The sequence below is a fragment of the Leucoraja erinacea genome, chromosome 13 (genome assembly GCF_028641065.1).
Source record: "Leucoraja erinacea ecotype New England chromosome 13, Leri_hhj_1, whole genome shotgun sequence".
NCBI lineage: Eukaryota > Metazoa > Chordata > Chondrichthyes > Rajiformes > Rajidae > Leucoraja > Leucoraja erinaceus.
The window spans coordinates 13,094,151-13,107,826 of record NC_073389.1 but is presented as its reverse complement, the minus strand read 5'-3'; the positions used below and the strand labels follow the sequence as shown (position 1 = coordinate 13,107,826).

The 13,676-nt window shown below is 41.0% G+C and overlaps 1 protein-coding gene across 1 annotated transcript in view; it reads right to left on the bottom strand.

Annotated features, from left to right (window-relative positions):
• Window positions 1-13,676, bottom strand: part of LOC129703105 (cilia- and flagella-associated protein 47-like) — a 422,488-nt gene that overhangs the window by 293,202 nt on the left and 115,610 nt on the right. The window contains exons 27-28 of the mRNA XM_055645303.1: window positions 8,612-8,712; window positions 194-328 (exon numbers count right to left, since the gene is read on the bottom strand). Coding sequence (XP_055501278.1) covers window positions 194-328; window positions 8,612-8,712 — 236 coding nt within the window. The remainder of the gene's footprint in view (window positions 1-193; window positions 329-8,611; window positions 8,713-13,676) is intronic.

Sequence of the window (13,676 nt, the reverse complement as noted above, 5' to 3'; positions counted from 1 at the left end):
TCCCGATAATTACTACTTTGATCTCCCAGCAATGCAAAGGCATATCCTTCACATTTTATTCCTGGTTCTAACCAAGTCTTCTTTTACTATCTTTGTAATAACTTTATTTTATCAAATTTCCATTTGATAATCCATGCCACTTGGACACATTTAATTTCAGATTTATATATATGCATACAAGACAATAGTTTACCTGGAGAAGAATCTGGAAAATAAGAAGACACAGTCGAAAATGCCGTGAGTGTAGATGAACTTAGTGAGGTTCCAGGGCTGTAATATGGTTGAAGAATTACTTTTCCATCACTTGGATAGTTGGTTGAAGTAGTTGCTAAGAAGCAAACAAAGGATTATTAGTGAATACCAATTCATTCCATATTTATCTGAGTATAGTAAAATCTCATATTTTATTTGAAAGTCAGCATGACCAGATGGTTTAATCATATTGTAAGCCAAGACAAGAAAAAAAGTGTTCTAGTCAACTGTTTTCTTCAATAATGATTAGCACAAAATCCAGGCAAAATAAATGATCACTTTTGAGAAATCTGCATGAAAGTGATAAGACCTGCAAAAAAGTTTTTCGCCAAATCTGTTGAGAGGTGATAACAGAGAAATTGAGAAATTAGTTGAAGGTAATAATTCTGAAAGTCAAAGATCAGGGCCACAGGGATGAACATGGAACAGAATGACACAGGGCAGGAACGCCCATTATCACACAAGGTCTGTGCTGAACAAGATGCCGAGTTAAATTAATTTCTGCCTGCACATGAACAATATCCCTCCATTCTATGTCCTTCCATATACTTATCTAAAAGCTTCTTAAATGGTGCTATAATTTCTGCTTCCACCACCATCCTTAACAGCACGATCCAGGCATCCACTATTCTCGGTGTAAAAATAAAACTTGCTCCGCACATCTCTTTTGAAATTTCCTCCTCTGACCTTAAAGCTATACCCTCTAGGCTTTGACATTTTCACCCAGGGAAAAAGGGTTCTGAATGTCTACCCTATCTATGCCTCTCATGATTTTATATACTTCTATCAGCGCTCCCCTTCGTCTTCTTGCACACTCAAGATTAGAAGTTGTTCAGCCAGAGTACACACTTCTCGGCATCCGCATACAATGATGTCTGTCTTCCGCTTCTTGTGCGTGGTGGTGGAAAGATTGTTGGAAACAGGGCCACGACGTGAACGCTCTTTCCTCGACCCCAGCGCCCCCCTCAATCTCTGACAGTCCAGAGAAAACAATCCAAATTCAGGTTTTGGAATGACTCAGATATTGAAACTACAGCATCCTGTGCAGTCAACCATAACACTAATCCTTTACTTAGTTCTATTTTAACATTGTTTTCTTTCATTTCTACCTTGCCCTATTCGTCACAAAACTCTCATTCCAAAAATTATCACCTACTGAATTTATGTTTCCAGATGGTCTCTGAGCTGACTTTCCATTATCTAGTAGATAAAAATGCTGGAGAAACTCAGCGGGTGAGGCAGCATCTATGGAGCGAAGGAAAAGGTGACGTTTCGGGTCGAGACCCTTTTTCAGACTATCACCCATACAGAACTCACTGAAATCTACCTCCGCCACATGGACGACTGCATTGGTGCTACCTCCTGCACCCATACAGAACTCACTGAAACCTCCTCTCCCAATTTCCATGATCTAGTGTTTGTAGAGCAATGCCCCACAGCTCAAATATCTACTTGGTTCATTGATAACCTGTTTTCAATTAATGAGAGCAATGAGATGCTTGCTCAAAATTAGGAAAAAAAAATATTATGATTAAATTTCAGAATTTCTGTGCTATTTAAACATTCATGAAATCAGAAATGTAAAAAAATATATATATTCCTTCAACATATGAGCGGCCTTTCATTTGCAAAATCAGTATTTTTCAAATTTACGTACCATTGTCCTAATATCTTAGCCCCCTCCCACCCCCACCCCCCTCCAATCCACTCCACCTATGTTCCTCTCTTTGGCTTCGCGTTTCACTCCTCTTTCACACTGGCTCTCTCCTTATCAATACCTATTTGTATCCTTGCCTCATTTGGTCCCGTTCTGTCACCTCTTTGTCTAATTTCTATTTTTAGCCTTTGTCATCCATCTGCCAATCAAACACTCACCTCACCAGTATCCAACTATAATTTTCCAGGCTTTGAACCCACCTCTTTTCCAGCTTTCTCCTCCCCACTACAATCAATCTGAGGAAGAATTTTGACCCAAAACCTCACTTAAACGTCCATCAAGTTACTCCAGCACAATGTGTTCCATGAAAGATCCAGCATCTGCAGTTCCTTGTGTCTACGGAATTGAATGAGGATTGCTAGAGCAGGTATCAGCATCAACTGCTGCATTACTATTCCACCCCACACAAAAAAAAAGGGTCTTGGTGTGCTGAAACATTAGATCAGCACTGAACAGAAAGACAAAAGAAGGATTTAAAAGTCAGGCAGCCAGAAGAGCTGTTCGTGGTGGCCAAAGCATATCAGCAGCAAGGAGCAACGTTTGTGCAAGTGTATATTTAGAAATTTCACATCATAAGAACCATACTTAGAAGACAATGAATGGTCCTAACTCCTAGCAGTACACCAGGATAGGCAAGCCACATTCTCATAGTAATGAATCAGGCTACAATTTTACTTCGGAGTCACGTGAGTGGCTACGTGAAAACCCCGCCAGCAAGCATGCGCGACATATCGTCTCTCGCATTGCGCAAACGACAGGCTGTTGGAGCTCTGCTTCCAAAAGCTCGGACCTGAAGGTAAGTTTTTAACTTTTTCAGGTCTCTTTTTTACTGCAGGAAGCGTTCAGAGCTCCTGCTGGAGGTCCGAGGTCGGAACCCCAGCGCCACCCGGCTCCCTTCTACAGGGACCGCCAGGGGTGGGGGGGATCCCGGCTGCGAATCGCGGGGATATCCGAAGCCGACCACAGAATCGCAGGGAAGCCCTTTATCAGGGACCGCGAGGGAAACCCCGTTTTCTAAGCCACGACGGCCCCCGACACCGCAAGGATCCCTGCTACAAGGTTCCATAGATGCTGCTGCATCCGCTGAGTTTCGCCCGCATTTTAGGTCCCAACTACAAGGGCCGTGGGGAATGCCAACCGCAGGAAGAAGCCTGGCTGCGGGGACCATGGAACCTCAGAAGACTGCAGGTAACCTGCCTTCCCGGACCGGGAGAAGACCGCTGGTAACCCGTTCTCCAAGACCGCGGGAAGACCGCGGGTACCGGACTTCAGAGACCGCGGGAAGACCGCAGGTAACCGGACTTCGGAGGCCACGGGAAGACCGCAGGAACCCAACTTTGGAGGCCATGGGAAAACCACAGGTACCACGGGAAACCACGGATAATCCGACTTCAGAGACCACGGGAAAACCACGGGTAACCCAGCTTCAGGGACCGTGGGAAGACCACGAATAACCCAGCTTCAGGGACCGTGGGAAGACTGGGGATAACCCAGCCTCTTGAACCGTGGGAAAACTGCGGATAACCTAGTTTCAGGGACCGTGGGAAGACCACGGATAACCCAGCTTCAAGGACCATGGGAAGACTGCGGATAACCAAGCTACAGGGATCTTGCGAAGAACACGGGTAGAACCGTGCTTGGGGGAAACCTCAGCTAAGGGGACCGTGCAAAAGCTGCGGGTAGATCCGTTCGTGGGGGAAACCTCAGCCACGGGGACCGTGTGGAAGACACAGCTAGGGCTGCAGAAGAGCGGGTAGCCAGTGGGGAATTCAGACTCCGGCTGCCCGAGGAGGGTAAGAGCTAAAACAGGAGACTGAAAGGCCTAGACTGAAGTCAAGCCAGGAGGGTCCCCTCTGACATAGGTTCGTCCTCGGACGTTTTACCCATCCTAATTGGCAAGGGAGGGCCATATCAACGCAGGTCTCCTCGAGAGCCTGTGGCAGCACCCTTTTCAGGGCTGCCTACAAAACTCCCTTCTGCGAAGGTGAGTGCGAGGAGTCAGTTGGCAACTGACTCTGAACTCGGAAGCATGTCCGAGGAACAGGTGCCAGCTGGAAAGACATGGGTCCACATACACCAGCAGCCCTACGCTCCAATCAAGGATGGAAATCGAACCCGCATCGGGGGCCTTTTGGGCTTACCATAAAACCACCGGTAGCCATGACGGTAGGTGGGTCTGGTTCTTTCCGAAACGTGGGGTTGTGGACTATTTACAAGAAGGTTGGATGAGATAGTTTATATTGCACAGTACAAGCGAGACAGTCTAGGAATATGTCTGGAGTTGCCTCTTTAGGCAGGCTCGCTATTATGACAAATGAGGCCTGGTTATTATCAACAAGCCCAACTCGCATGTGCAGTATAGACATTGAAACTTTGTGACTATTAATACCCATGGGGTCAGCTTCATTCACAGGGCACCGGAAATATCTGAAATGTAACTGGATGGGGCAATGATACAGTTAAAACATTGCAAAATAGGCTAACTTCAGTTCCCAGGTTATTCATTAAATGAGTGCTTCGGCTGCTCAGTTTAAAAATATTGTTAAGAACTATCTGGATGAGATTAAACGCTGTATTTTGCTAAATTAGCTGTATCAGCCACAAACCCCATTTGAGAAATTGGGTTCTCATCTGTCCAGATAAATTTAAGTTGATACCAACTGAACTTATTGATGATTGGGATTACCTTTAACTCTATTTAATCGTCTGGGACTCCGCCCTGAGGTAAGGGATTGTAATTAATTGAAGTCCGTAACAAAACTGATCAAGCAACCTTCTGTTCATCAAGTATAATTGGCTTACAGCTGTGCTATTTAGGCCTTTGCACAATCAGAACTATACAGCATGCAAAGGAAGTAAGCACTCAAGTACCATGTGGTCATTGTTACCAGCTCTATGCTATTCCACTAAATCAGTAAATCTTCAGTTAAATTACAAACTGATGCTATTGTTCAGGATGAGAAATTGCTCATGCCATCTAGTTACAGATGTGGATGGGAGAGTTACCAATTCCTCAGTTACATGGTATCAACTACCTATAGACACTGGGTGCATTCTGTGGATTAAAGGTTTATGCGAATATGCCTAATCTGCATGCTCTAGTCCAAGTTGATACACTTCGGTGGTGGCAAATGTCTGTTGACATGGGTGCAAACAAGTCAAAATATCCGGTGATAGTTTACCCAAACCTCATTATGGTACACAATATGGGTGTTGGATCACAAAGTATTAAAATACATTGTGAACATTAAAGACCAAGAAGCTTGCATCGAGGCTCAATCACCAGTGGAAAATATGTGGCATATCAGTAGCGATGGTTACATTCTAGCTACACTAAGGAGGAATGTTCTTTTATGTCTTCCTCCATTTCTGCCTCATCAGACGGGTTTGCAAAATTCAGCAAGTTCCCGCCTCAGGCATTTTTATAGTGCCTGCCGGGCTTAGCCAGCCATGGTTCCCACTGATGTGGGGAATGATAGAACCATATATGGTTATTCTAGACACAAGTATTGGTCTAGCCGTGACGCGGGAAACCGTCCTCAGCATGATATAATCAATTCTTTGACTTACAGAGACTGAGAAGACCGTTCCTGCGGCTGGGGTTGTTAAACCAACCATGAACGTGCTCGCTGCAGATCGCAGGGATAGCACCAAAAAATATCAAATATTTCCTCATAAGGAGATGGGAGGTATTTGTTTTATAATTATATTACATATTCGGCACGGATGACTGACGTCTTGTAGTTCAGGCTCATATGAGGGCTTGACAAAACATGATGTCTCAAGTGCCATCTACCATACCTAAGTGCTTCATCATACTGGCTGAGAGGAGTAGAATCCACTCTGGGGGGTCATCCTCTGAGCTCTAGATTATGAAGGAAATCTGCAACTCGAAAACTCCCAGGCCTATGGACGCAGAGATATGGGGTGTTAACGTTGTGCTACGTCGCTTCGCTGAAGGGCTTCAGCTACATCCCTGTCCTTGGGCTAACTCACTTATAAGTGGTTATGCTCATAGCCCTGCATGCAGCACTACGGGTCCAGTCATTACATAAACGTTGACTGGATAGAATGATTATATCTGCAGGCTAAATAACACTTATGTTATGACTTAGTCAAGCAGACTGATTCCTGGGATGTCAGGACTGTCTTATGAAGAGAGACTGGATAGACATGGTTTATACTCTCTAGAATTTAGGAGATTGAGAGGGGATCTTATAGAAACTTACAAAATTCTTAAGGGGTTGGACAGGCTAGATGCAGGAAGATTGTTCCCGATGTTGGGGAAGTCCAGGACAAGGGGTCACAGCTTAAGGATAAGGGGGAAATCCTTTAAAACCGAGATGAGAAAAACTTTTTTCACACAGAGAGCGGTGAATCTCTGGAACTCTCTGCCAAAGAAGGTAGTTGAGGCCAGTTCATTGGCTATATTTAAGAGGGAGTTAGATGTGGCCCTTGTGGCTAAAGGGAGATTGTCGAAACAGGGCGGACCACATGAAGGTTGCAATCTCCCCACCCCAAATTCACAGTCAATATTCAGGGTCAAGGCCCTTAATCTGGACTGAAAGATTAGAGGGAAGATGGCAGTATTACGACTTAAGGGGTAGTAGTGGAGCACGTGCTGGCAAGTGATAGGTGGATCAAGGTAAAGAGGGGTTGATTGCAAATGGAATCAAGTAGGAAGTAAAGGGAACAGCAACAAAGGCTTTGAGGTGATAAGTAGAGACAGTAGATGGCTGCAGATAGAGAACCTGAAAAGAAAGATTGGAACAATTTAGGGAGAAAGGGGACAGCGGAGAGGAGCAGAAAGTGAATGCGATGAGAAGATATGTTACACAACAAATAAAATAAATCATCAGTTATACTAAATAAAAAGACCATAATGGTGCAAGCCAAAGAGTAAAGTGTAACCTTAGCAGTACAATGCCCATAGATGTTGGGTGCTAAGGCAGCGTTGTGGTTAGAGTTAGGATTGTGCAGGGTAATACAAGAGACTGATGGTTGATGGGAAGAAGCTGTTCTTGAATCTGGAGGTAAATGTTCTCAGGCTCCTGTACTTTCTTCCTGACCGCAGACGAGCTGAGTATATGTGGGTCTTTGATGCTATTGGCTGCCTTCTTGAGATGGCGCTTCTGCGATCCCTTCGACAGTGCATGGGCCAATACCCATGGTGGACCAGGAAATGGTTATGCATTGCGCATTATATTACTACTAACATTATTACACGTGACTTCATGCATGCACTTGAAGAACCAAGTCCAGATTTTCAGAAATATGTTTGCAGCATAAAAGGGTTTTATGAAAATTCACATTGCATAATAAGAAGATAAATATTTTATATGCTTATGGGTGTTTCCATAAATACAGCACTCAGTAGTAAAACTGAAGGTCTTCAAACTTCCAGGTTATTTTCCTGTTTTATATGTAATATTTCCATTGCTTCATATCCTGTATTTTACGTAATATAGATCATGGTATATAGCCAACATAATGAGATGAAGCAAAAATTAAAAAAATCTGTTTTTACAAAGAAAAATATCAGATATGTCCATGTGTTTTCTTGCCTTTTTTTGTGATATTTTTCAAGCAGGATTTCATCAAATCCTTAGGCTAATTTATACGAGAAAGATTACATTAATTTTGCAATTAAATAACTCAATATAAGCCAAATTCTGATTATGCTTATGATTTTTATCATTTATCACCCGATTAGATGGTTTTCTGATGCCTAAAGTTTTTGCAGCACAACGTGAGTAGCAGTGCCCTTATGGTCACATGTGAATTGTGTGAATTAAAAGCAGAGTAACTGTTTTTGTATTTATTGAGTTTTTTTGCTTATATTTTGTGTTTAAGCTTTCCATTGAAATACGTACTTAATAATGAATAGATCTTAAAATCGTGAAATAAAAATCTAGTCCGCTCACCTATTTTATCGATGTCTCATTCTGTAATCCCTCCCGTTTTCTGACCTTGTCAATGCTATAATGGTTTTTTGCACTCGTCACATTTTTTTTTTAATTCAAACAACGCGGCTGTAATGACCCTGACCTGAACTACAGGCCTCATGGTGGGTTACCTGCCGAGATTTTGTAAGGGAGCTGGAAATTGGAATAAAAGACAGTGTCCCAGGGTCACGTTGTGGGCATGCTGTGCTCTGAATAACACTGTTCAATTTTTTTTGCTTGGAATCATTGGTTAGTAAAAATCTTTTTGCAGATGCTTTTGGTTCCGGGCACATTTTGAGTCAAAATTTTAACATCGAATTCGATGAAAGGTTACTATTACTATATCCTTTGTCATTTATGTATGTAAAAAAAAAAAAAGATAAATAATTTCATTTTTCTCGTATTTTCAAAATTTGAAAGTATTAAATATTGGTCAAAATTTGGTCGATTTTGATCACAGTTTAGCTCAAAAGGTCATAGGTAGGTCCATTTTTAATGCTGTGGTATTTTGTTATAATTTAATAAAATGTAAGAAAATACACTGCTTATGATACATTTTTTCTCCTAAACTTGTAGATCAATTTAATATCACTGCTGGTAATGAATGTCATCTTTTGCCTCAAGATTATGTAAATGCAAAGAAAAAAACTCAATCCAAAAATATGTATCCCTTAAAATATACAATTTATACACTTACCAGTTTTGAGAACAATTTGCTGGTCTGTTTGGTGAACACCTACGTATCTATACAAAGTCAACAGACAATTATCTGCAGATGCAGTGATTGGAAGCTTCAGCCTATATTGGAGAAAAAAATAAAGTTTATTGCACCATCGCACATTAAGTGGAATTTAAAATTGCAAACTCCTAATGTTAGAGTCCACATTTCCCCGGTATAGGCTAAAGTACATTTCTGCACAGATAGGTGGAATCTAGAATTTTCTCTTCTAAAGGCTGTGTGTGGTTCATAATGGAAATGTTCAACAATGGAAAGACCAATGGAAATGTTTACAATGTGGAGGTTTTATGATTATGGAGCAAAGCCTATGAAGGGAAATAAGGTACAGCCAACTGTTATCTCATTGAATGGCAGTTGGAATTGAGGAGTAAAATGGCTTGTTCTTGTATTAATTGCCATTTTCTCATTTTATACTCACCAGGCTGACTGACATGTACATTTTTTATCATATTACAATGTAATGAAATAAATGGATATTCAAGATGGTATGGCCGAATCCACATTCTAACCAACTTATGATCCACAAAACACAAGACTAAATACACCTCTTTTAATCATGTCTAACACGTCGCCTATTCCTTCTCTCCATAGATGCTGCCTCACCCGCAGAGTTTCTCCAGCATTTTTTGTCTACCTAACCCCTTTTAATCACCGTAACTCTTCCAATTTTTCCATGAGGTATAACAGCCATCCAAACCACCAGCAGGAGTTTAATATCTGGCTATTTTCAGAACCAATCACTTTATATTTTGGCTTTTCCAAATTAAGAATACAGTTTGAAGTAGTGATAGAAAAATTAGTTTGCAATGTTATTAGCAGTAAAGAAGAACTTTAGCACAAAGAGAAAACATCTCAGAGAATGTAAATATAACATTATATTAGAACAACATATTAAAATCATCAGGCTCTTGAACACTACAAACACCAACTAAACTCCAAACTATGGACTCTCTTGGTCGATCTAGGGACTTCAGTCTTTGATTTTGCATCAATATTATTTTTTTTTTTTGAACTTTCCATTTTTTTATTGTGTTATGAGTACTGTATTTACATTCCTGTTATGCTGCTGCAAGTAAGAATTACATCATTCCATTTGCAGTATCTATGACAATTAAACACCCTTGACTTAAACTTTGTTAGTAGATAAACCATATCAGACTGCGAACTGAGGTTAGAACATTAACAGGATTATCTGTCAAGGAAGGCAGTTATGAATGACAGTCATGATATAAGACATATCTTAAATGTCATGAAACGGCAGACACAACCTGACTTGTATAATTAATATCATGAGGGAAACAGATGCAAAAACGAAAATGTAATTTATGTCCAACATTTTCACAGTATTCAGCAGCGCCTAATGGGGCTGTCCCACTGTACAAGCTAATTCAAGAGTACTCCCGAGTTTCCCCTGATTTGAACTTGGAGAATTACGGTAATAGCCGCTCGTAGGTACTCTGGGCCCTCGTGGACATTTTTCAACATGTTGAAAAATCTTCACGAGTCTTTACGAGCTTACCGCGTTTCCCGAGTACCTGCCGTTAGCGTTACGAGCCATTAAGAGACGTCCCGAGCTCCGACGTACCCGCAACGTACATTCTACATACTTACCACGAGTTTGAATTTTTTTTTAACTCGGGAGAGCTCTTGAATTAGCTCGTACAGTGGGACAGGCCCTTAAGAGTCCTTAACAGTAAACAGAATCCAAGGATTTACAATGGTTTGAGTGCTGATAGGCAAGGTTAACTAAGCACATGAATATTCCAAAACAGGACTTTGTATTTAATCAACGACATAGAGAACAAATGAAGACTATTTTCTATTCCCTTCTATTTATGATTACCAGAATGAAAGAGTAATAACATTAACAATACAGAGGTCTAACTTGGACAGTGCTGGGAAACATGCATTGGAATCATGGTGTATTATTGGCATAGCTCTATTTAAGGAGAGTAGGCTGCATGCAAACTTCATGGTGACCAATCATGATTATAATTCCAATGGTCAGCTAGTGCTGACCTTATTGCTGAGTGCTCCAGCATATAAAATGAGGCAGATTTTCATTATTATTGAACACCAAACGAGTTTGCATTCTCCTGGTCAGTGTGCAAATCAAAAGCAAAGAGCATTGTGTTCAGTAAGTTGTAAATTTTATTCCATAGATCATAATAACGTAAGTGAAGTGCACAAAATACAGGCAAGATAGGGCTCCTAATTTTAAGATGTTGTTCTGGAAGCTTTGATCAAAGAGGAAGAGTAGGAGATATATTAGCAAACTAAAGATGACGAGAAGGGCCTCCAGAGTATAAGGAAGAAATAGTAGGAAGAGCCAAGGGTAACAAGTCCAAAGGCCCAGATGTAGCACTTCACAAATTTCAATCAGCAACAAACCAGTTGGAACATAAATACTTGCCACATCCCAGAAACATGGAGGACATCAGAGAGTCCAAAGCAGGTTGAGACTTTTAAGGATAAAGCCATGTTCATTCTTAATCCTTTTAGTCACATCCCACTTCTTCCTCTTCATGCACTTTCTGATTTGAAAGCTGCATCTGCCACTGCCATTATCACTACCCTCCATTCCACAGCACAACATTAGCATTGTCTCATTCTTCTTCTTGATATCTAAGAGCTCCATTCAGACTGGGTGATGGTTGATCAGGCAGAAGGCAATGGCAAAGATTTGCATGCAATTTGAGATTCACAGGCACAGCCTCAGGTAAGAATACGTGTATTATAGCAGTTACTTTAGATGATCTACACTTACTAAGTTGATGTGCCAGTTCTTTGGAATCCAAAAGTTACACAGAACTCTGATGTAAACACAGCTCGGACAACAAAGAAACCTACAGAAGAAGATTGGTGCATATTCTTGATTGTTGACATGCCTCCTGGAAAATGTGTGAAATATTGAGGTGGCTGGAGAAGCACAAACTTTGAGTTTTGGTACAGTGCTTGGAGGTAGTCCTTCCATTCCAGCTTAACTGTGGTGCCCAATTCATTTTAATATGAGGCATGACCATTAGTCAATGGTTGATGGTTATTATTTCACCTTCCATTGCGGAAATATAAAGAACCTATTCAGTGTCATAATTTAATGTGAAAACTCCAATTGCAGAGATCCTTCCAAAAGGCAAGATACAGAACTTTCTCAGAGTAAAAGTATTATTACTTTACCATTACCGGATCATCCTAGCCTATCTACTAACTACTCTTGGCAAGAAGATACTGTCTGAAGATAGACCATCTGAACCCATAACTTCTTGAGATCATCTTGCAAGGGCATCTGGACTTTCCTCTATGACAGTTTTCTACCAGTCGTGCTGCCATAATTGGAGGGCATTGAGAAAAACATAACAACAAGGAAAGGCTTGCATAAGTCAGCCAATAACAAAATACTCAATTACAAAACTTGGTTGATGCTGATATGGTATTTGTTATGGTTTACATAAAAAATTGTCATTGAATATAGTTTGATATTGACTGTTGTTTTGACATTGTGATCAAGAAGATATGATGGTCAACAATAGAGGAAAGGTAAAGTGGATTGTTCTTGAATTGGGGAATTTGGATTGTGTCTGTTGACTATGCAGACTGCTAAGCCTGAAAGGAGCTCCCTTTTTGATGTTATTTTCCTTCATATTTCTTCCCATCAATTTTTACAACACATGGCAGACCAGCAAACCCTGAGAGCCTTTCAGCATTCCACCAGTGTTGTTCGTATGATGGAAAGGTTGCCAAGCCAATGATCTGCTGCATCTGGTTGCAACTGGCAGCTTGGCTTTTCTGGAATGTGCATTTTCCATGTACTCGTAAATGTGTTACAAGATAGAACCAAAAAACGCACACTTTTTAAGTTTTACAGCTCAGATATGGAGGGCGCAGTAGGCCAGAACAAAAGTAATTAATCATGAATGCGTGTTAGATACTTGGCAATAACCAGCATGTTCCAATGGGTATGGTTACATAATAGCTGAACCTTTGGGAAGTGAAAATCCTCCCGCACAATTTACAGTTATATGTGCAATGTTATCCGAGTGTAGCCAATGGCTCCCTGCATTCAGAACTCCTCAACTGGTCCAGTCATTGGAATGATGTGATCTGCATTATATAGTTTTCAGTTTCAAATAAAATCAAACAACTTTTGATTCTCCAGCTCCACTACAACGATACTTTTACGAGACTAATGTTCAGCAGCAATGTTCATAATTTTCATATCCAACAAGGCAAAATTGAGTGGCAGCTCAAACAACAGCAAGGCATCACTCGGACAAGTTCTATGCATTCTATGCATGTTTCAATAGGGAATACATTCACGAACCCCCACAGCAACCGATGGCATTGCAATCTCAGTCACTGAGACCCAAGTCAGAAGATCGTTCAGAAGTGTGAACCTTCAGAAAGCATTTGGACCTGATGGTGTAGCTGGTCATGTTCTTAAAATCAGTGCAGACCTACTGGATAGAGTTATTAAATACTACATAATCTAATTAAACTCTAAACTACAGATTTCCTTCATTGCACTAGAGACTTTGAGCTTTGTTTTCTTTTTTGTGTTGTATTTTTTTAATTTATTGGGTTTTTTTCATGCTTGTTTATTATATTATCCATATATTATCTATCTGGTTCGAAACCTGTTGTGCTGCTGCAAGTAAGCATTTCAATGTACCATTCTGGCACATATGACAATAAAGCATTCTTGAAATATTGTAAGGGCGGCACGGTGGCACAGCAGTAGTTACTGCCTTGCAGAGAGACAGCACCAGAGACCCGGGTTCAATCCTGGCTACCGGTGTTTGTCAGGTTGGAGTTTGTACGTTCTCCCCGTGACCTGCGTGGGTTGTCTCCGACAACTCTGATTTCCTCCCACACTCCAAAGATGTACAGGTTTGTAGATTAATTGACATGGTATAAATATAAAAATTGTCCCTAATGTAGTGTTAATGTGCTGAGATCGCTGGTTGGTGCAGACCCGATGGGCCGAAGGGGCCCTTTCCTTGCTGTATCACTAAACTAAATTAAG